The following is a 24,444-nucleotide window of genomic DNA, read 5'->3' as shown; positions in this document are numbered from 1 at the left end:
TTCCGTCACAATGTTTGTGCAGAGAAACTGAAATTGGTTTTTTGGAAATCACAATTTCATGAAATTAAGCTCAAACTTGGGATCATCAATCAAATTGATTATAAATTTCAGTCAAACACCATTAAACAAACAGATTCACAGCTTAAAATTCTTTAAGATAGCCATCAGATTGATTGAAATCGATCAATTTCAGTATCATTTTATTAAAAAGCAGTTCCTTTTCATCGTCGGCCTTCACTGCTGTAGCAGTAATCTAGTATTACTGTACAACTCAAGGGGGTGTTGCTTCAAAGAAAAAGAAAAAAACTCAAGGGGGGTGGCCTGGTAAATATTTTTGGAAAACTCCAAAGGTGTTGCTTCAAAGAAAAAGAAAAAAACTCAAGGGGGTGGCCTGGTAAATATTTGGAAAACTCCAAAGGTCTCTGCGACATAAATTTTGTCTTATAATTACACACAACAGTTTCCCAGAACATATTCCCAGTTCCCACCCACTCGCCATGCGTGACATTGTACATTTGTACGAACCTCATAAATTTCCTCCATGAATGATCCTTCTTGTAAGCTCTCGCTCTTTCTTCTCTCTTTTTAATCCCTTCTCTCTACACTCTTTTTGAAACCCTAGTTTTGCATTTCCATCTTCCATAATCTTCCCAATTTTAATGGCGGACGGCGAAGAAACCATGAATGTTGATGATTCGTCTTCCTCACTGCAACTAGATGAACAACAAGCAGTAATCCAACAAAAGCCAGTAATTGTCTACCATAAAAGAAAAGAAAAAGCAGTAATCGAACAACATTATAACCTAATAGAAACTTCTGAAGAGATGAATGTTGTTAATCCATCTTCAATACTTCAAGTAAATGAAAATGTCGACTCATCTTCCTCACTCCAAGTAGATGAAGATGAAGTAACAGAAAGGGAAAACCTAACTGAAGCTTTTATAGACTTGAATGTTGATCCATCATCTTCGTTACTTCTACCAATTAAAGAAGCAATACAAGAAAATAACCTTAAAGAAGTTGATTCACCACCTTCTGTTCTTCAAGTAGATAAAGGACTAGCTGTAATCGAAGAAGAAGAAGGCCAAATTAAAGCTTCTGAGGAGGTTAATGTTGATTCATCATTGCTAGTTCCAGTAATTGAAGAAGTAATACAAGAAAATAAGCTTAAAGAAGTTGATTCACCTTCTTTACTTCAAGCAGATGAAGAACTAGCTGTAAACGAAGAAGAAGAAGACCTAATCAAAGCTTCTGAGGAGGTTAATGTTGATTCATCATTGCTAGTTCCAGTAATTGAAGAATTAATACAGGAAAATAACCTTACAGAAGTTCTGGATTCATCATCTTTAATTCAAGTAGAGGAAGAACAAAAAGTAGTTGATGAAGAAGAAGGCCCGAACAAAGCTTCTGTGGAGGTTAATGTTGATTCATCGTTGCTAGTTCCAGTAATTGAAGAAATAATACAGGAAAATAACCTTACAGAAGTTCTGGATTCATCAGTAATCGAAGAAGAAAACCTAGAAATATCTTCTGCAGACATGAATGTGGATTCATTTACGTTTGTCCCAGTGATTGAAGAAGGAAATATTGAAAAAATTGATTCATCATTTTTACATCAAGTAGATGAAGTACAGGTAGCAGTTAAAGAAGAAGAAAACTTGATCAAAGTTTCCGCGGACATGGATGTTGATTCATCTGCTGGACATGCACTGGAGGAAGAAGTGATTGAAGAAGAAATTGAGGAAGAAAACCTTAAAAATGTTGATGCATCTACTGCACATGCAGAGGTCGAAGAAGTAGTTGCGGAAGAAACTGAGGAAGAAAACCTTAACAATGTTGATGCATCTGCTGCACATGCACTGGTTGATTCATCTATGTTGATTCCAGAAGCTCTGGATTCATCGTCTTCAATTCAAGTAGATAAAGAACAAAAATTAGTTGATGAAGAAAACCTAGAAAGAGCTTCTGCATACATGGATGTGGATTCATCTATGTTGATTCCAGTGAATGAAGAAGCAGAACTTGAAAAAACTGATTCATCATCTTTACTCCAGGTAGATGAAGTACCAGTAGCAGTAGAAGAAGAAAACTTAATCAAAGCTTCAACGGACATGGATGTTGATTCATCTGCTGGACATGCACTGGGTGAAGAAGTAGTTGCAGAAGAAATTGAGGATGAAAATGTGGATTCATCTGCTGCACATGCAGTGGTCAAAGAAGTAGTTGCAGAAGAAATTGAGGAAAACCTTAAAGTTGTTGATGCATCTGCTGCACATCTAGTGGTCAAAGAAGTGATTGCAGGAGGCATTGAGGAAGAAAACATCAACAATGCTGATGCATCTGCTGCACATGCAGTGGTCCAAGAAGTGACTGCAGAAGACAATGAGGAAGAAAACCTTAAAAATGTAGATGCATCTGCTGCACATCCATTTGTCAAAGAAGTGATTGCAGAAGGCGTTAAGGAAGAAAATCTTAACAGTGCTGATGCATCTATTGCACATGCATTGGTCGAAGAAGTGATTGCAGAAGACAATGCGGAAGAAAACCTTAAAAATGTTGATGCATCTGCTGCACATGCAGTGGTTGAAGAATTGATTGCAGAAGAAGGTGAGGAAGAAAACCGTAACAATGTTGATGCATCTGCTGCACATGCACTGGTCAAAGAAGTAGTTGCAGAAGAAACTGAGGAAAAAAACCTTAAAAATGTTGATTCATTTTCATTACCCCAAGTAGGCGTAGCAATAGTAAACGATGATGAGGACCTAGTAAAAGCTTCTACCGAGATGAATGCCGATTTATCTTCCATAATTCCAGTATCTGAAGAAGCAACCCTTATAAAAGCTGATGCTTCTTCTTTTCTTGAAGTAGATGAAGAAGAAAGCATTGAAAAGGCTTCTAATGACACTAATGTAGATTCCACATCTATTTCAGCTTCACCTATGGAAGAAGATGAAGAAGAAGAAGAAGCAATTCCAACTGAGGATGTTGTACAGGCTTTGCTTGAGCACTTAGTTGAACCAGTTTTACCTACTAATTCTTCTTCTTCTGGAACCCCTGATGATACAACTTCTCTTTTGATTGCTAAACAGGTAAGCATTCTTTCTTTTGTTTTTCTCTTGTGGTTTTTTGTTTCCTCTGTTGAACTCATAGTTAGGGCCGACTTAAATATGCTTTATGTAAGTTTCTGTGAATGCGGGAGTGTATTCGATCAGCTCTGTTTCTTTATGCTATATCTGCTGATTAGCTAATGCAATATCAGTTAATCAATCAGAACAACCTTTATAGTAGCCAATATTGTAGTAGGTTTTGTTTGTAAGAAATGGGAGAATGCTGATTGACCCAGTACTGAATTGACCTCCTCATTACAACTGAAAAGTCTGTAACATTCAACCCCCAAATAATTGTTGAACGTGCTGATAATTTGAACTGTCATTTAGAGTTGATAAGGGAATGGTCCATTTTTATTTAGTATCATAGCACTCTTTGCTGAGGCAGTGCACTTTATTCAAAAATCTTTGAGAGGCTTTCCATGAGCACCACGTGGACAAGGGAGGTTGACAGTGTTGGACCATGATGAGCATAAGCCAAGACTCTCTTGAATATCTATGTTTCTGAATGCACATTTTCTTATGTTTATTGTGGAGCAATTCTTGGAATTTACTGACTATGTTTCTTTTGAGTGTCTACAGATGCATGCAGTTGTGTTGCTTTACAACTACTACCACAGAAAACAATTTCCACATCTTGAGTTCCTGGATTTTGAATCTTTCTGTAAAGTGTCTGTGAATGCTGCACCAGGACTCTGTGGACACATGAACCACATGCAAATATCTAAGTCCGTATCAGATGAATCAGAGAACCTTCTGTCACCCACGGAGAAAGCAATACAGGATGCTTGCAATATTTCACTAGCATTGGATGCATCGAAGGATGCTCCATGTACAGATGGATGGCCAGTTTCAAAAGTTGCTATTTTTCTGACCGACAGCACAAATAACTGCTTTCTGGTGTTCAGTGCAACAACTGAGGGTGTTTGGTCGCTCATAGAGAAAACCATTGATGATTCTGATCGCAAACTAGAGGACAAGCTGGAGAAACTGGAAGGAAACAAAAATAATAAAATCAGAAAAGGGCTTCTGGGAGGTGATATAAATGCTGATCAAGTGAGCTTCCGTAAACTTGCATTCTCAATTGTTCAGGAAGCAACAGGTGAATCATCTCTCGCACAATCTAATTAGATCATTAGGGATTATCTCCAGGCATCACACGCTTAGTGGTTAACGTATTCTTTACTTTATAGTATGTTTACAGCAGGAAATTGTGAAAGTTGATGTTAGCATGTTTACCACATAGTACAGTACCTGGTTTTATAGTGCATTTTTGAGTCACAAACTAATTAACTGGGTTAATCCAAATGCCTAAATACTTCAAATATATAGCATAATGGTACGGAAGAAAGGATGATGAACTTCTTAAATAGTGTTTTCAATTCCGTTCACTTGTTTTTTGTTGAATAGTTCTCGTAGATAAGCTCTAGAATTTAAAATGAAAAAGAAAAGGGAAAGCTCCAAATTATGGTGGTCCGACCAACCAGCTATCTTTTGTGCAGAGGTCTTGTGATGCTTAAAATTTCTGCAGAAGTTGCTGACTATGGGGTGATTGTGTATTTGGTACAGGCATTGATCGGGCGGATCTTAGGGTTTTGGAAAACCGTGTTGTTCCCTCGCTAAGTGCAGAGAAGTCAACTGCTTGTTTCTATTTGATGAAGTGTATTAAACCTTTCCCCGAGGATCTAACTCAGGTTCCTATTGAAGATGCTATAAACAGGTGGGGAAGTAAAATTAAATATTAAGGTCCAAATGTTTCTGCATCCTTTCACATAGCAAATCCACATGCATTGGCTTGGGCTACCTAACATGAATGCACTTGTATGTTTGTTGCATTCTTATCATTCACAACATATTATGATGACAATTGATGATATGACTCATTTTTATGTTTGTGAAGCTTGCACGGTCCACTGGTGAAGATGGAATATGGCAGTTGTTCAGTTTGCGAAGTTGTTAACTATTTCCATTTGCTACCTTATGCTGGGGTTTTATCAGACTGGCTTCCAAGGTGATACTATGTCATACTATATATTTTTATCTCGTCAGTTCTTCAATTGCTGTGTAGTATATAAATAGGTAACAAGGACAACGATATGATCCAGACATTTAGACTGTACTTGTGGCATTTTCAGAATCCAGGTATCTCTGAAGTTAGTAACTGAGAAAAAGTTTGGGAACACTGTTCTTTCATAAATATGTGCAGTTTGCTAAATGTAGTGAATGGTGTAGAAGAGCGCATTTTTAGATTCTTTGTAGATATTGATGTGATCCTTGAAAAGTTAAGCGAATATTCCAGATTGTTAATGAGGGTAACTTATCATTGATTATGATGATTGCTGGTGATTTGTTGACCATTTCAGTTTCGGATCCCCAATTGTAGAAATAAGCAAACTACAAATGGTGTGGTCAATTTCTTTGCTTCTTATGTGATTTTATTCAGATTTCTCAAGTATCTTCTTCACAGTAACATGCACCATCTAAACCCATAGTGATCTAAAGCTGCATATTTCATCTGCCCAAGTTCAATAAAACACTGAAATATTTCGTAAGAAAAAACGTTTTCAACTCTCGAAATTTTAGAAGACTACGGCTTCACAGTCACAGATGAAAGATTGTTTCAATCTTAGATTTAAAAAAGGTAAAAAGAGGATAACAGAAAAGGGATTACCATATAAGCACACAGTTGATCTGGTACCAAATCTCTGAGATACATAGTTCACATGGGTGGTATGGGATGACTCTCATCCATCCATCTGCTGCCTGTTCAGTACATAGATACATAAAATTATACACAAACCAACATCTGGACCATTAGAGTGCTTTAGTAATACTACACTTCTTCCTTTAACTACTTAGTTTTTGGCTAAAGCTTATCTTTGTTGAAAATACCATATAAGCTATAACTGTCATGTTTATTTCGCATGAAACTACAGGAATACTATGGACATCCTGCACCTTGATGCTTCCATGGTTCTCTTAACTTCTCAGGACTGCAGCATATGCTGTATAAATAGGGTCTTGTTCACGCAGGAATTAATAATAACTTGAAGCTCTTACATACTGAATCACCGAATGCCTTAACAGTCTTTAACACTGTTCTCAATTGCTAGCGGCTATATTTGTAAAAGCTATTTAAAGGTTGACAAGTTGCAAGAGCACAGTGTTAGCCTATGGTTCCTTTTATCAATGTGATGGAGTTAAGTGACGTAGACAGAATTTATGTGTTTGACTGCTATTTGAGGATTGGTCTTACGTGTCTGTAGTTACTACTGAATTACTATGCAAATAAATTATAGAATAGACAAAATCATAAGTTTTGTTGCTCCTTTTACAAATGCTTGTAATTTCGTTTCACTATGCAATAATTTGTTTCTTTCCTGCAGGTCTGGACTCGAAGAAGCAAATATGGAGGATTGTCTAGAGACTGATGATTCTGACAGTGATTCATCTACCTTACTTCCAGTGATGGAAGAAGTAATAGAAGAACAAAAGGTTGATAATGTTGATTCATCTACCTTACTTCAAGTAGATGAAGAAATAGTGGTCGAAGAAGAAGCAGAAAATCTAATTAGAGCTTCTACGGACATTATTGAAGAAGTAGCAGGAGAAGAAAACACTCAAAAAGTTGATTCATCTTCCTTACTTCATGGTGAAGAAGAAGTAGTAATACAAGAACAAGAAGACATGAATGTGGAGTCATCTTCCATACCTTCAGTGGTTGAACAGGTGATAGAAGAAAAAAGCCTTAGAAAAGATTTTAATGAAATGAGCGTCGATTCCTCATCTAATGCAGCTTCAGTTATGGAAGAAGCAATTGCCACTGAGAATGTTGACACATCTTCCTTACTCCAAGTAAATGAAGACGATGTAATAGAAGCTTTTAAAGACATGAACGTTGATCCTTCTTCAGTACTTCCAACAATTCAACAAGTAATACAAGAAAATAACCTTAAAGAAGTTTATTCACCTTCTTTACTTCAAGTAGATGAAGAACCAGTTGTAGTGGAAGAAGAAGGCTTGATTAAAGCTTCTGCTGACGTTAATGTGGATTCATCTGCGTTGGTTCCTGTGATTGTAGGAAGACACCTTGAAAAAACTGAGTCATCATCTTCACTACAAGTAGATGAAGTACCAGTAGTAATGGAAGGTGAAGAAAACTTAATCAAAGCTTCAGCAGACATGGATGTGGATTCATCTGCTGTCCATGAAGTGGTTGAAGAAGTACTTGTAGAAGGAATTGAGGAAGAAAACCTTAAAAATGTTAATTCATCTTCCGTACTCCAAGTAGACGTAGCAGTAGTAACCGAGGAAGAGAACCTAGTAGAAGCTTCTACAGAGATGAATATGGATATATCTTCCATAATTCCAGTATCTGAAGAAGCAACCCTTAAAAAAGCTGATTCATCTTTTCTACCTAAAGTAGATGAAGGAGAAAGCCTTCAAATAGCTTCTGATGAGATGAATATTGATTCGACATCTGTTTCAGCTTCAGTTGTGGAAGAAGAAGAAGCAATTCAAACTGAGGATGTTGTACAGGCTTTACTTGAGTACTTAGTTGAACCAGTTTTACCTGTTAAATCTTCTTTTTCTGGAAGCCCTGATGATCCAGCTTCTCTTTTGGTTGCAAAGCAGGTAATTGTTTTTCTTTTGCTTTTTTCGTGTTTTTCTTTTTCTCTGTTGAATTCATAGTTAGGGCTGACTTAAATCTGCTGCATTGTAACCATCTGCTAATGCCAGTGTGTGTGTTTCTCAATGCTCTGTCTGTTGATTCACTAATGCAATATAAATTAATCAATCAGAAAAACCTTTAGATTAGCGAAGATTGTAGGTTTTGTTTGTAAGAAATGGTAGAATGCTGATTGACTCAGTACTGGATCGACCTCCTCACTGTATCTGAATAGTCCGTAACTTTCAACCACCAGAAAATGGTTGAAGATGTTGATAATTTGAATTGCATCAGCCAGGTTTCTCTTGAATATCCTTCTTTCTGAATGTGTTTTTTTTATGTTCATTGTGGATCAATTTTTTGGACTTTTGAGTCAATATTTCTTTTGAATGTTCAGATGCACGCAGTTGTGTTGCTTTACAACTACTACCACAGAAAACAATTTCCACATCTCGAATTCTTGGATTTTGAATCTTTTTGTAAAGTGTCCGTGAATGCTATCCCAGGTCTCTGTGGACACATGAAATTCATGCAAACATGTAAATCTATATCAGATAAACCAGAGGACCTTCTGTCACCCACCGAGAAAGCAATTAAGGATGCTTGCAATATTTCAATAGAGTTGGATGCATCAAAGGATGCTCCATGTACCGATGGATGGCCAGTTTCAAAAGTTGCTATTTTTCTGACCGACAGCACGAAGAACTGCTTTCTGGTGTTCAACGCAACAACTCATGGGGTTTGGTCCCTCATAGAGAAAACCAATGATTATTCTAATGGAAAATTAGAAGACAAGTTGGAGAAACTGAATGGAAACAAAAAGAGTAAACTCAGAAAATGGCCTCCGGGAGGTGATATAAAAGCTGATCAAGTGAGCTTCCGTCAACTTGCATTCTCAATTGTTGAGGAATCGACAGGTGAATCATCTCTCTTGCAATCTATCTAGATCATCAGGGATTATCTCTAGGCATCACATGCTTAGTGGTTTCTGCCAAGGACTAGCTGAGAGTATCTTAAATATGAGAAAATGTGAAAGTTGATGTTAGCATGTTTGCCATATATAAGAGAACCTGGTTTTCTAGTGCATTCTTGAATGACAAACTATATAATGCCTAAATTCTTTTAAAATATAGCATAATGCAACGGAAGAAAGGAAGATAACCTTTTTAAATAATGTTTTCAATACTGCGCATTCGTACATAAGCTCTAGAATGTAAAAAAAGAAATGAAAGGGGAAAGGTCCAGATTACGCTGGTCCAACCACTAGCTTTTTTTCGTGCGGAGCTTCCGTGATACTTACAATTTTCTGCAGAAGTTGCTCACTATGGAGTGATTGTATATTTGGAACAGGCATTGGTCGGCCGGATCTGAGGGTTTTGGAAAATCATGTTGTTCCCTCGCTAAGTGCAGAGAAGTCAACTGCTTCTTTCTTTTTGATGAAGTGTATTAAACCTTTCCGAGAGGATCTAACTCGGGTTCCTATTGAAGATGTTATAATCAGGTAGGAAGTAAAATTAAATATTAAGGTTCGAACATTTATATATCAACTGTTCATCTTGAAATGATGTTTATGTATACTTTCACTATAACATATCCATTTGCACTAGCTTTGTTTACCTAGCATGGATGTACATTCTTATCATTCACAACTTTTTATTCTGACAATTGATGATGTTACTTATTTTTATGTTTGTGAAGACTGCGCGGTCCATTGGTCAAGATGGAATATGGCTGTTGTTCAGTTTGCGAAGTTGTTAACTATTTTCATTTGCTACCTTATGCTGGGATTTTGTCAGACTGGCTTCCGAGGTAATACTATATCATAATATATATTTTTCTTTTGTCAGTTCTTCAATTGCTTTGCGGGTATATAAATTGGTAATTAGGACGATGATATGATCCAGACATTTAGATTGTACTCAGGATATTTTTATAAACTAGATACCTTTAGTTTAAATTAAGTAACTGGGAAAATGTCTTGGAACATTGTTCTTTCAGATGTGCAGTTAGCTAAATATAGAGAATGGTGTAGAAGAGTGCATTTTTAGTGTGATCCTTGAAAGGTAAAGTGAATATTCTGGATTGTTAATAAGGGTAAATATCCTCTTTAACTTGTTGTTGATTACGGTGATGAGTAGTTGAACTGTTCAGTTTCCGATTGCCAATTGATGAAATAAGCAAACAGCAAATGGTTGGAGCCATATTTCCATTATTCCATTGCCAATTTCTTCGCTTCTTATCTGTTCCATGGACAATTTCGATCATTCAAGGTTTTAGAAAACACATGTGAGTTTTTTCAGATATCTCCAGTATACCTTCACATTAACACAAATCATCTAAGCCCATAATGATCCAAAGCTGCAAACTTCATCATCCCAAGTTCTATAAAATACCAAAATGAATTGTAAGAAAAGTCTTTTAACTCTCAAAAAATTGTTGAAGACTACTGCTTCACATGCGTAGATGAATGATTGCTTCATTCTTAGAATAAAAAAACAAATGAAAAAGGGGATCTTTTAAGCAGAAAAGGAGTGCCATATATACACACAGTTGAGCTGGTACCAAATCTCTCAGATAAATACTTCAAATGGGTGGTATGGGATGACTCTCATTCACTCATCTGCTGTCTGTTCGATACATGGATACATAAAATGATACAGAAACAACCATCTGGAGCTTTTGAGTGCTTTAGTATTAACTACTTAGTTTTTGGTTAAAGCTTAACTGTGTTGAAAACTTGAAAATACCTTATAAGTTATAGTTTCAAATTTATTTACATAAATTTCCAGGAATACTATAAACATCCTGCTCCTTGACGCTTCCTTGGTTCTCTTTACTTGCATGCTGTGGTTCCAGTGCATCCATTTTAAACTGAGTGATTTTTCTTATTCAGGACTGCAGAATACTTAAAGCCTAATAGTCTGTAGTTCTGTTCTCAGTTGCTATAGCTGATATATTTGTAAAAGCTATTTAAAGGTTGACAAGTTGCAAGAGTACGGTGTTTAGCCTGTGGTTCCTTTTATTAGTGTAGATCAATGTGATGGAGTTAAGTGCTTCGACAGAGTTTCTGTTTGACTGTCATTTGAGGATCGGTTTTAGGTGGTTGTAGTTACTACTGTTACTACGCAATTTGATTTATAGATAATAAAATCATAAGATTTGGTGCTCCCTTACAATGCTTGTAATTTTGCTTTCCTGCAGGGCTGGACTCGAAGAAGCAAACATGGAGGATTGTGTAGAGACTGATGATTCTGACAGTGATTCATCTTCAGTACTTCCTGTGATGGATGAAGTAATAGAAGAACAAAAGGTTGATAATGTTGATTCATCTACCTTAGTTCAAGTAGATGAAGAAGTAGTGGTCGAAGAAGAAGCAGAAAACCTAAACAAAGCTTCTGCGAACATTGTTGAAGAAGTAACAGGAGAAGAAACCACTCAAAAAGCTGATTCATCTTCCTTACTTCAAGTTTGTGAAGAAGTAGTAACACAAGTAGAAAACACTATAAAGTTGCCTACAGACATGAATGTGGAGTCATGTTCCATACCTCCAGTGGTTGAAAAGATAATAGAAGAAGAAAGCCTTAGAAAGGATTCTTATGAAAGGAATGTCGATAACTCATCTATTTCAGCTTCATTTATGGAAGAAGCAATTAGTGCTGACAATGTTGTTCAGGCTTTACTTGATTACCTAGTTGTACCAGCTTTACCAGCTCTACATGTTATATCCTCTTCTTCAAAAGTACTTGATGATTCATCTTCTCTTTCTTTGGAAAATTCCATTGCTAAACAGGTATCGTTCTTTCTTTTGTTTCTCTTCTGTGGTTTCAGTCTCTTTGTTGAACACATGTTGCATGTACTCTTTGTGCATTAGTTTTCGCTTAGCTGTGTGTGATTAGGCCATGTTGATGAGATAACCATATAATTCTTTCATTCAGGGAAACCCTTGGAATAGGTTTATGTTGAACGATGAAATTTCAAAAGAATAAGTTCTTGTAGAAATGGTTAACTGCTGAATGACCTCCTCCCTAAAAATTGAGACCCTGAACAGGTGGGTGTTTCTGTTATCAACTTGCTGTTGACTTTTCAGACAAATTATTTTCTGTTTGAAATATTAAGGTGATGAGGGTGGGACGATGATTGATTTAGCTACTATAATGGGGATTAAGACATAGTTGGAGCTGATAATGTGAACTTCCATGAAAGAGTTTAAGAAGTTTCTAACTTTTTGGAGTGGTCAACTTTAACATTCAGACGTAGTTGGAGCTTGGGTTTAGTTTTCATACTGTTTAAAAAGAAAGGAGAGAGACAGATATATCAAAAAGAATATATTGAATGCTAAATGGGTTGATATAATATAAGAAATCAGATTCACTCATTAGAGTACAGGCTAAATTTGTGCTCATGTGGTTTGTATGGTTTCTTTTGTTTATAGTGGAGCAACATTCTCAAATTTGCTGATGGTGTTTCTTTTGAGTGTCTCCAGATGCATGCAGTCGTGTTGCTTTACAACTACTACCATAGGAAACAATTTCCACACCTTGAGTTCCTGGATTTTGAATCTTTCTGCAAAGTGTCGGTCAACGCCACACCAGGTCTCTTGGAACACATGAAATTCATGCAAAGATGTAAGTCCTTATCAAATGAACCAGAGGACCTTCTGTCACCCACGGAAAAAGCGATACAGGATGCTTGCAAGATTTCTTTAAGTTTAGATGCATCGAAAGATGCTCCATGTACCGAGGGATGGCCAGTTTCCAAAGTTGCTGTATTTCTGATGGACAGCATGAGGAACTGCTTTTTGGTCTACGGTTCTACAACTCAGGGAGTTTGGTCCCTGATAGAGGAAGCCAATGATTGTTTTAGTAATAAACTGGAGGACAAGTCGGAGAAACAAAAAGGAAATAAAAAGAAGAAAATTAGAAAATGGCCTTCAGGAGGTGATATAAATGCTGATGAAGTGAGCTACCGTCGAATTGCATTTTCAATTGTTAAGGAAGCAACGGGTAAATCATCTCTCTTACAATGTCTCTAGATTATTAACAATTAATTTCAGGCATCACTTGCTTTTTAACGTCTAACTTTTTTATAAAGCATTTTTTTAAGGATTGATAGTAAGTGATTCCTACATCTTGATATTTAAAATTTGAAGTTTTGAAAGTTGATCGCGTTTAACATATAATACCGAGCCTGGTTTCCTAGTGTGATCTTGAAACAACCGCTACTTACATGGGGTGATCATATCACCCAGAAGCATTTTTCTTATAAGAAGATACATCATGATGCAATTAAAGAAAGAAAAAAGAATCGCTTGTGTAATATATAGTCTTGAACAATTTCCCTTGTTTTCACTTGTTTTCTAAATGGTTGGAATAGTTTCCATGGATAATCTCAAAGAGCACAAACAAAAGAGTAAAAATAAAATAGGATGAACTGAAGTGCATCGAGTTTCTATATATCTGGTCGAATCAACCAGCAATGTATGATGCAGAGCTGTTGTGGTTGGCTAGTATTTTCTGCAGTTGTTACTGATTACTGGTGGTATGTATCTATCGAACAGGCATTGGTCATGCGGATCTCAGGGTTTTGAGAAGAGAAGTTGTGCCCTCGCTAATTGCAGAGAAGTCAACTGCTTGTTTCTATTTGATGAAGTATACGAAACCTTTCCATGAGGATCTAACTCAGGTTCCTATTGAAGATGCTATAAACAGGTGGGTAAGTAAGGTTCAAAGATTTATATAACCTTGGCATCAACTGTTCATCTTGAATGATATTTCTATGTTCTTTCACTATAGCTTATCCACTTGCATTGGCTTGCGAAACCTTACATGAACACATTTGTATGTTCGCTACCTAGTTATCATTCACAACAAATTATGCTGACAATGTGACTTATTTTTACGTTTGTGAAGCTTGCACGGTCCATTGGTCAAGATGGAATATGGAAGTTGTTCTGTTTGTGAAGTTGTTAACTACTTCCATTTGCTACCTTATGCTACGGTTTTATCAGACTGGCTTCCAAGGTAATAGTACTTCTTTATCATATTATATATCTTTAATTTGTCAATCTGAGTTTTCTTTGGTGTCCATAAATTCGTCAGACTGACAGCGATATGATCCAGACATTTAATTAGTATTTGTTGTATTGTCAAAATCCACAAACATATACCAAACTAGAAGGCCTTGGAACTAAGTAACTGGGAAAGTGAACACAGGTTTTAGGGGACAACATGTGTTTCACTTGCTTTTTTTTTTCCTCCTACAATTTCTTAAGCTGTTGATTGTCAGTTTTTTGGTTACAATTTCTTAAAATTTGCGTCTTATTCTAGGATTTGCCTTACATTTTTGTATTACTACCGAAACTATGCATTTGAATCTGTTTAATTTAGAATTTAGGATTCATTGCTCCTGTACAAATGGGTGTCATCTTGCTTTAATAATTACTGTACAATGAGGAATTTGTCTGCAGGGCAGGACTGGAAGAAGCGAACATAGACTATTCAATAGAAACTGATGATTCCGACCGTGAGATACTCGTTGAGAGCTGCGAGACTCCTGCTATTCCGAGCACTTCAAATATTGTTGTCAACAAAAAAAGGAAGTCCCCAGCTGAAAAAGTTAACAAGAATTGGACACATGAAAGATTAAACAAGAACTCTACCACTGAAAGAGTAAACAAGAACTCTACCACCGAACGAGTAAACTCAACCACAACTGAAAGAGGAAACGCTGATAGAAATGTGGCCACAACGAATAAGGATCCCGTTATTCACATCCATAAAAAGATGAAGTCCTCTATTGATAGTAATTACAGAAGTACTCGTAAAAGAGTTGGCATATATGAGGTACCTTTAGTTCAGGTACATTTGTTTTCATGGATATAACGAACAATAGCTGCTTTGTATGAAGGGTCATAACTGTTGATGAGTAATCGTAGTCCTAGATCTGAAGAATTTCTATTTTTGCTCGTTTTAGAGCTAAGTTCAGTTATGTATTAGTCATCCACGGCTATAATTTCTTCTAATGTTGTTGCTAGGTGGACAGGGTTGATTCTGCGAAAGAGGCAGCAATCTGTGGAAGAACCACAAGTGCAGAAGTTCCTTGCGCAAATATTAATTTAAATATGGGCAATTCTGGTGAAGAAGAAAATCCCAGAGAACAAGCTTATGAGTTTATTACGCAGAATCTTCAAAAGAAACCAAGAATTTTACCTTCAAAAATGCGTGAAATGTTGCAGGTTATTTTGAAAATGCTTCACACAAGATGCAATGAACTGGTATGCACTTCTCTTATTTATAGTTATTTATAGCATACCAAACTTTTGTTTTCTAACAAGTTGTTATTCCTTAGATGATGAATATAGAATGAAACTCGAAATCGGCTAATTACGAAAAAATACGAGTGTTATTGGCCCACCGTGGTCCAGTTCTCCACTAGTGGATGTCACTGATAAAGATGAAAGCAATGAAAGATTATAATCATGAAAATTGCAGCAAGTTTCCCTGGCTTGCCAGTTTTCTTTCATTATGGAATATGTGGAATGGTTAATGTTAATTAGTCCAACCTTGCTCTTGCGTCTTGTACCAAACATATTCTTCTTGATTTCATCTGTGTTTGAATGACTTTCTTTGTTTTTGTAGTCTGGTCTTCAACGAGACCTACAGGATCACATAGCTATTTGTGAAAGATATCTGCGAACAATGCCAAATGGTAATATTTTCGTCCTTGTTGTCATCTAGTTTAGTTTTTCATGTTATATTGTTGAACATGTAAGGCATGCAACACGTTAATTTAGTATTTTTCATTATAGAAATACAAGTATGCATTATGTGTCTCATTATATAACACGACGCCATCTCGGCCAAGGATTAATATATTCCTGATACATAAATCAAGTGTTAACTAAACTTTCATGCTTTAATTTAATATATTTTCTCTTTGTAGAAGATGGTGATTTGACAGAAAAGCTTGAAAGCATTCTAAATGCTTGTACCACTGCAATCACTAGAGCCTCCTTGCAGAATAGCACAGAAAGCGACCCACACTTTGGGACATTAAACCTACCTCAGGATATGAAGAGCAAGAAATTATCAGAGGCAGTTCTAAATCTACCAAATGCATGCAAGGTAAGTTGCATGCATAAGAATGTTGTTACTGAAATACACTATGGGCAACTGTTTTCTTTTTACTTGTTAATTGGTTGTTTGTGTAAAGCAATACCTAATGCTCGTTTGGCGACTACTGCTACTGCAACAGTTGGATAACTAATCTTCATGCTCAGAGTTAGATCATCTGTACTCATCGATGTAGTATTGCATTTTGTTTCTTGTTGTTGCAGGATTTGGATACTATATGCAGGCAAAATAACTGGACTTTACCAACATACAATTTATTGCTCTCAAATGGTAAGCTTGGTATTCTTTCATTTCCAGTTCGTAATATAGTGATGTGCAAGTCTCTCATAAGCTTGTTTGTTCAGGAGGAGAAGGATTTCATGCTAGAGTAGTAGTGCAAGGGTTAGACTTCGAGTGTTCAGAAGGTGGTCATGTGAAACCAGATCCACGTGAAGCAAGGGAATCAGCTGCAGCACGCGTATTGACCAAAATGCATGCCATGCAACAAGGCGACGCTTTTAGTTAAATCTGTATTTCGTTCTTCTAGAACTTACACCTAGTAGCTTGCATGCATTGATGTACATAATGTAAGCCCAATCATCCTCTCTTTATTTTGATGTGAAATCCTATCAGCCCTGCTTGTTTACTTCTTGAGACACTTTACAGTGTTACTTGAAATTTTAAACTGACGGGCTTTTTGCAAAGGCGAGATCGCCCTAAAAACGTATCGATCAACCTACTTGACTAACATGTTATAATTATACACCATTACACCACACCGTTTTTTCTCCTTATACTTTTTGTAGACTAACTTACTCCTGTTCCATAAACCCATCCCATTAAAGAAACAAGTTGAGGACAAAGTGAACGAGGCAAATTTGATAATTAATATGGGAGGGCAATTTTTAATGCATTTTTAAACAAATAAAATGTTGCAATGCAACAATTTTTCATTGAAATTAATTTACAGGAAACAATGAGAACCTACCAATTGGGTTAGTGAGAAAGAAATGGAAAACAAGGAGAAAATTAGTAACAACGCTACAGGCTCTAATCATAGTTCATTTTCTAACATAATCTAATTCACTAGAGAGACTCCCATTCCAACCACAACTTCTATACTTTAAAAAGAAGTAATTATGTTGGAGAACATAACGGGAACAGGGGTGTTATTTTCAAGAATCAGAAATTTGCAAGGTTTCCAGCAAACTTCGACAGAAACTCAAAAGCTGAAATCTTATCGTGATCTTTCGCTTTGTTCTTTTTGGTTTCGAGCACGGCTTTCACCATACGTGTGTAAAGCCTTTCAAGCTGCGGAACACCGTAGCCTTCAGTGAGCTTCACCATTTGCAGCTTCACAGAGTCGATTTTGTCATTACCGCTGGTAGAGATCTCCTCTCTATCTGACATGATAGCATCTTCCTGGCACTGGTTTCCTGCAGTGGGAGGAGGAGGCTCGTTCCCACAAACTTCTTCCAACTGCTCATCACAGGCAGCCACAGTGGCAGTGGCAGCGGAAGGAGAATTTCCCTTAGTCCCTTGAGTTACCGGTTCCAAGGTAGTGGTGGTACCATTTGCCTGGAGGTGTTCTAGGGATGCCAATGATGGTTCTGGCCTTGATGATGATGACAAGCCCAATTCTGCATGCCTAAATTTGTCTTCAACCACTACTGAACCTTGATGATGATCGCTGATGCCAGCTGTAGAGAAGAGTTGGAGATTGCAGTTTCGGGACAGTGTCAGTTTAACTCGAACCATTAATCAGACTGATAAAGTTCGAACAGAAGAAAGAAATAGAAAACATATGTACCCGCTTGTTCAGTATCAAGACTCTTCTTTGAGCGCCTTAATGCTTCGTAGCTTTGAGTCAGATTCACTTCCGGTTGGACATTACGGAGTCGAGCACTTACTCTAGTAACACTTGTCGGTTGCACAACGGGCGCAAGTGGGAAAGCCAGGCCTCCAACGTCATCTGGCACACTCATTGGGCCCCCTTGGGAGGCAATCTTATCACAGAACTTGATCAATGCTGGGTCCATCTGTGACAGCATGCCTTGTACCTAGCAGAAGATATTATGTTAACAAGAAGAACTGAGATATATAACACTATAAAACTGTGTATTACAGCTAAAACAAGTGAAGAAACCACTTACTGCATCACGAAGCTCGTATGCTCTACTAACGATTCTAGCTCCAGTGTAATCTTCGCCATTGTAAGCCTAATAACAGCTTAAAAGCACTTTTAGTACTCGAGCAGATTTGTAACTAGTCGTGCACAAAATTTATTATTTTTCAAAGAAAAAGGTTCATCATGTAGAAAATAAACATAAGTAACTCAAAAGAAATCAACTGGAAAAACATATCTAGACTTAAATATCAGCACCTTTGCATTTGTCAAAATCAGTTCAACATCTACCGCAAATGCTGAACACGTGATATACTGCCCGCAGTCTACACGCTGCAGCAGAGTAGCCACGTCCATGGGATTTTGAACTATGGTCCGATAATTTGGTGCCTCCTCCTCCAGGACAGGATAGTGAAAAGCACTGAAGCGCTTATCATATAGAATCCTGCACCAAATAAGAGCAGGCATAACTAAAAATTCTCATTATGGCACCATAATATGGAAGGATCGGGATATTAAAATATTTTGCCAGCAATGACTTTCAGAGGTTTCTTAAGCAAGCATATTTAAGACGTGAACTCTGAACAAGATCTAGAGAACAGATAAAGATGTTAATAGATTTTTACCCACCGATTGCAAACATCTCGAAGACACATTCGCAGACGGCGAAGAGCATGCTGCTCCGCTTCTGCTTGGGCTTTGAGCTCCGAGGCTTTTGGACCACTTGGGGCCTTTGGTACCTTGGGAAGTTCAGGAAGAGATTTTAGCTCTTCGGATTTGCTAGTGGTCCCTTCAGACAAGATAGAGACGACAGCTTCAACCAACCGATCAAAGAACAAAGATCTGTCTTCGGATGTTGGTTTCTCCAGTTGATAACTGTGAAGGTAAAGTAATATGAGAAATGAATCAAACATAACTACTCTGTTTTACAAAAACCAATAAAGGTTATACTTAATCCAAAGAAACTAGGAAGAACTGGCTAGTGGAAACTGTAACTACATAATCAAGTTTTTCGCTATTTTCATCATCTAATCCTATGACTTTCACGGATACAGTTATCTCATTTCGTAGGGACTAAGAGTATGCGTCATCAGCAAACCTCGACAGCTTGCTAATAGTTTCAGAAAAGATTTCACATACAGGTTGGAATAAACTATAGAGCAGCAATTGTAGCAAGCAGGTTTTCTAGATAAAGAGCATATATGCAACTGTTCAATTGAACTCTGGAACAAACATCTGTTCCTAACACTCAATATGCTAACACACAAATCACACTACCAAGGCACGATGTAGTATAACATACACATTACGAGGAGCAAAAACTGATGAAGCTTCTTCGTCCAGTTGATCGAGTGGAACAGATGATGTCCCCAATAATAGTATAGGGAAATCGCTTGGCAACTCTTCTAAAAGAGACAACAGGACTGCTTTAAGCTGACCATGTGCCTGAATTTAAGCCATAGGAAACTTTAGAACACAAACGTAACTAAGTACATAATTATAGTCTTACGCACCCGACGTAAGCATAAGCTATAAGAAATCAAAATAAGTTAAGCAAATACTCACAGTTTCCCACCAAAGCTGGAATTGAGGTAAATACAAAATAGAGGGTGGGGTTCTCCTTGCTTCACCAAATATATGCACCAGTGCTTCTTCCGGTGTTTTTGCACTGGGGTCAGAGAGAAGAGAAGGAAGCCCTAAAGAATGAACAGGGAACTTCTCCAGTTCATGCAAAACAGCAGGCCCGATATGGTCCTGTAAAACTAAAAGCAGTAAGTAAATTTAGATAGTGTTCTCACTATCACCAGAAATTCTAAACATCAAAGTGTTTCTGCGATCATTACCAGGCCTACGCCTTCATCGCCACACATCAAAACACGAGGCCTATACACAAGAGGAACTGCAGAACCATATGAAAATACAGAAAACTTGATCGTATCTGATGATGCTGCAAGAGTAGGAAAAGCTTCAGATATATGACCCATAACTTTCTGGAGATGCCTCTGTAAGCAAGGTGCAACTACTAATGACAAGGGCCTTGACTGTACAACAGAGCCTCTATGGGCAGCAGGAGTAATTGTTGACATAGCCTGCAGGAAGTGGTATTTTTCAACCTTAATTGAATCAACATCAATCAAAAACTTGTCATCGCTGGTGTAAACTTGAGGATATTTTTCACGGAAAGCCTGAATAGCAGCTTCTGTGCAAAGGGATTTCAAATCAGCACCACAATAACCTACACAACTAGCTGCAAGTTCCGTTTTTAGCTCCTTTGAAGGGGGTTGCTCCCATTTGCGTGTGTGAATGTCTAATATTTCAGCACGTGCCTCAAGGCCAGGCAAAGAAAAGTTGAACTCCCGATCAAACCGACCAGGCCGACGTAGGGCTCCATCAATGGCGTCAATCCTATTAGTAGCTCCAATCAAAACAACTTGCCCACGAGAATCAAGACCATCCATTAACGCGAGCAAAGTTGATACAATGGAATTGTGGATCTGCTCTTGCTTGCTCGATCTAACTGGAGCAAGGCCATCTATCTCATCAAAGAAGATAATAGACGGTTGATTCCTCTGTGCTTCTTCGAAAAGTAGTTTAAGCTGTCTCTCAGCCTCGCCGACCCATTTGCTAAGTACATCAGCTCCCTTGCGCATGTAAAAACTCACTTTCTGACCAGCCTTTGAAGCGGCAGAGGCTAACGCTCGTGCAATCAGAGTCTTTCCAGTTCCAGGAGGGCCACACAGCAGAACACCTCTTGGAGGTGTGATGTGGTAACTTGCAAAAAAATCCGGATAGAGCAAGGGGAAAAAGACCATTTCTTTCAAAGAGTCGATGTATTCTGAAAGTCCACCTATGTCATCAAAGCTTACACTTTCATCAACTTGTAAAGGTTGAATATCTGCTCCTCCTTTTGAACTTGGTCCAGCAGTTTGCACTCCAGAAGTCAATGAAGCAAAGGCATCACTCTGATGACCCCAACCAGAAGCAGCCACATTTAACCCCCAGGATGTTGCCCCATGCATATCTAGCCCCCCTCCTAAAAGCCATGGTGCACCACTTCTATTTCCGCCACGTGGCCAGGGAATCGCGGGTCCTTGATCAAGCTCATCCACGAGAAGAGAGTCATCTGAATCCTCAGCCCTGGTTACGCGATTGCGTTTATGAACTCGATTTCCACCCCTTCTAACATCCTTGTTACTCTTAGTACTCATTCCTTGATGTAATACTCTTCGAGGAGATCGTTGTCTTTGTTTGCCTTCCTTCTCTGGGGACAACCTTCGAACTTCTGCACGATTGCGAAGATCATATCGCCTTCTCCCATCCTGTTCTTCTTCTTCTTCTTCTTCTTCTTCCTCCTCCTCTTCTTCTTCATCTTCTTCTTCACCCTCTTCATCATCGACATCTTCCTCCTCCCCCTCCTCCCCATCACCAACATCCTCTACATCATTGCCATTTTCTGTTTCATCTTGACCAACCCGCTCTTCTGAAGTATCCTGGCCATCTTCAAATCCTTCATAAGGCTGTTGTTGTTTTGACATCATTTTGGAACGTCGAGGTCGTAATCCTTCACGTCGAGGAATGCCTTTGTCATCAGACACCTTTTTACGTCTCGGAGAGGGTGACAACTCGTCTTGACTAGCTATCCTTGAAACCCTTTTTCTCGTACGAAACTCAGCTGGCCTCTGCATATAATTCAAGCAAGTTATTCCCATAATGCAATGTTGTGGTTGGCGTTAATCAATTAGCTTTGACATATACAGAAAATTAACTTGTGACTATTTTATTGAGATCCTACTCTAATCTGGATTTTATAACACTGTAGTAACAGAAATCCCAAATCCTAATAGACTAGTGGGAAAAGGACTATACAAATCCTGATAATAAATGAAAGAATTCCCAGATCTAATCTAGTATACTGTTCTGTGACCTTTGTTTATGCCTTCATATGAGACAGAAAATTAAGAAAAGTTTGAAAAACAGTATTAAAAAACCTTTTTATATTAAAGCATCAATGTAATCGACAAACATAGAACCTACCAAAGAAGCTCATGCATGAACAGTTTATTCCCATATGAAAGAAGCTAAAAAATGGAAAACGATGGCATACACCATCACTAATTAAGGGATGAAAACAAGCCAAGAATTTATATAAAAAGGTTCACGCATTTAAAATATAATCTACAGAAACTATATCCTGTATAAGGGAATGGAAGTAATAAATGAAGCAAAAATCATTTAAACACCTGCCGACAATCCATCTATTATTTACTGAACTAGTGAATGACTCCTTAACTGGCTAATCCCCAACCAATTCATAATATTAATTATGATTTCCTGATTCCGAGATTTTTGACTTATCTTTACTTATCTTTACTTATCATCGACTATGGGTGCTCAATTCAATTTCCCAAGGATCAGGACTCGCCTAATAATCAACCTAGATAAGTCATTCCACACTTGTGAGAGCATAGAGTTTCACCATTAGGTCATCATCTGATGCAGAACTATCTGTTTGGTAACCTCGAAGTTGTCCTGAACGCTTCCTCTTCCTGGTAGAACGTCGAAGGTTTGTCCCAACTGACTGTAAACAAAAGCAAGAAAGGGGGAATGATAATATGTCAGTGACAAGGAAACTTCCATTTATAATAAGCATATACATGCCAAATAAATTCAGAACCAAATGTGGCACAAAAGACACTAACTGAAATTACTCAATAAGTCCAAACCCATCTTTTCAAAAAATCCTTGAAAGCCGAAACCACTACTCTACTATATTTTGTAAAAAGAAAAAAGAACAAAAAGATTCACCCCACAAGCCGAGCTATATAACATTCTTAAAAGTTCAAAATAGCGACAAAAATATTTCAACCCAACATTTTACTTAACCAACCAAACAGCCACCTGTTCCATTTTGCTAACTAAACAAACTAGCTTGTCAACTTGTCGGTTACATAAAGCTGACAATACAATCCCAACAGTATTATGTGTGCCTATAACCAAAATTTCCATTTTAAAGGAATCTGAACACTCAGTTTCATATATAACTGACATGCACACCTAAAACATCAAGACCAACTAAAAAACTGAAATCTGTCTTTTTCATTTCTTTTTCTCTAATTCAAGCTAAATTTTTTTAGTGATAGTGATAATGAAATAGACTTTTGCCATTGTAGCTTACATTTTCTACAAAAGAACATCCATGACTGCCTAAAATCGAAGACAGATTCACCAAAATCACAAGTCACAAGCCAAACTAGGTTAATTAAAAACTAATCAATTGAATAGGTTATCCGCATGAAAATTAAGTAGAACGAAACTAAGAAATACGAAGAAGAGTAAGAAACTTACATTAGTTAGACGATTTCTCTCAGCACCAGGCCTCAACATCTTAGCAATTTGAGAAGCAGCAGTTCTAGTCTTACTTTTACTCTTCTTATGACGACGATTCAGAGTATGTGGAGAATAATAAATAAGAGACCTATTCACATACGCTTTAGGTGCTTTTCTTATCCTATCACTTACTCTTACAGGAGCAGGAGCAGAAGCAGCTCTAATCCCTTCGTTTGATTCCATTTCTTTTATTAATAAACTTAATCAAAACCTTATTATCATCTTCTTCTTTGTCCTACAAAAACAGAAAATGATTATCATGCGGATTAGTCACTTTTATTATCATTTTCTGATAAAAACCAAAGGAGGAGGAGATAGAGAGTAATGTGAAACCCTAATTGAAAAATAACGATGAAATTGATGAGTTTAGGGAGATTAACGAAAGGGAATCGTGAATGTAAAAGGTTAATTGAGAAGGAAACAAACCTTAGATTTCCATTGAGAGAAGCAGAGAGAAAAGTGAGGAACTCTTTGGCTGCTGGTGGTTTTGTTGGAGTAGATATAGAGAATGAGAGAGAGTCGATGCTGTTGTTGTTTGTATAACGAGTGTGGGTTAAGGCACGTGCCTTTTTATGTTTGGGCCCGAGGGAACACAAAAAATCAGAAAAAGAAATACAGGAGGAAGGAAAATCTAGAACGAGAAAGCAAGCAAGAAAGAAAAAAATGTGGATTGTACAATGATAGAAGCAAGGAGGTCAACCTTTATAAATATACAACATGGAAATTTACCGTCAAATTCATTTTTTTATTTTTGAGAATTTTTTTTTTAATGCGGCTATGATATGACCCATTTTTATATGATGACACGTTTTGTAAAGCAAGAAAAAGGAATTAAAAACAATTTTCTTACATAACTGTTTATTTTTATTTCGCTGTTAACTCCTCACTTTTTCTCGAAACGTAAAACATTTAACGAGATTTAGAAGGATAGGTTTTTAATTAAATATGTTTAAAAAAAAATATAAATGGGCCACATATAAAATGTATGTTGCACGACCACATCTTAAACGAAAGGCTTTTAAAACTTATTTTATGTGTTACCGA

General features: G+C 37.3%; 2 protein-coding genes across 5 annotated transcripts; one reads left to right on the top strand and one right to left on the bottom strand.

The window, feature by feature from the left end:
• The first annotated feature begins 482 nt into the window (after positions 1–482).
• On the top strand, positions 483–16,610 carry LOC113317041. Of its 4 annotated transcripts, none has more exons than XM_026565191.1 (18): positions 483–3,089; positions 3,690–4,209; positions 4,677–4,827; positions 5,008–5,118; positions 6,494–7,742; positions 8,174–8,693; positions 9,127–9,277; positions 9,475–9,585; positions 10,978–11,566; positions 12,260–12,779; positions 13,334–13,484; positions 13,686–13,796; positions 14,243–14,618; positions 14,810–15,049; positions 15,414–15,483; positions 15,718–15,899; positions 16,112–16,178; positions 16,253–16,610. In XM_026565191.1, the coding sequence occupies exons 1-18, from the start codon at positions 660–662 to the stop codon at positions 16,411–16,413; spliced, it is 7,710 nt and encodes a 2,569-aa protein (XP_026420976.1). In that variant the 5' UTR covers positions 483–659; the 3' UTR covers positions 16,414–16,610. The 4 variants fall into 4 exon arrangements, 3 of the variants coding, with proteins under 3 accessions (XP_026420976.1, XP_026420975.1, XP_026420974.1); XM_026565190.1 differs by having other exon boundaries at positions 14,243–14,633; positions 15,721–15,899; XM_026565189.1 differs by having other exon boundaries at positions 14,243–14,633.
• A 190-nt stretch (positions 16,611–16,800) lies between these two features.
• Positions 16,801–23,930, bottom strand: LOC113317014 (ATPase family AAA domain-containing protein At1g05910-like). The gene is made up of 11 exons (XM_026565171.1): positions 23,827–23,930; positions 23,359–23,635; positions 22,490–22,591; positions 19,857–21,692; positions 19,579–19,767; positions 19,316–19,458; positions 18,643–18,888; positions 18,271–18,457; positions 18,041–18,106; positions 17,698–17,947; positions 16,801–17,587 (listed from the first exon to the last, which is right to left on the bottom strand). The coding sequence occupies exons 2-11, from the start codon at positions 23,581–23,583 to the stop codon at positions 17,070–17,072; spliced, it is 3,762 nt and encodes a 1,253-aa protein (XP_026420956.1). The 5' UTR covers positions 23,584–23,635; positions 23,827–23,930; the 3' UTR covers positions 16,801–17,069.
• Positions 23,931–24,444: the final 514 nt, after the last annotated feature.

This window comes from Papaver somniferum, chromosome 10, assembly GCF_003573695.1.
Source record: "Papaver somniferum cultivar HN1 chromosome 10, ASM357369v1, whole genome shotgun sequence".
Classification (NCBI taxonomy): Eukaryota; Viridiplantae; Streptophyta; class Magnoliopsida; order Ranunculales; family Papaveraceae; genus Papaver; species Papaver somniferum.
The sequence above is the reverse complement of the archived record's forward strand: the minus strand, read 5'-3'. Positions and strand labels throughout refer to the sequence as shown.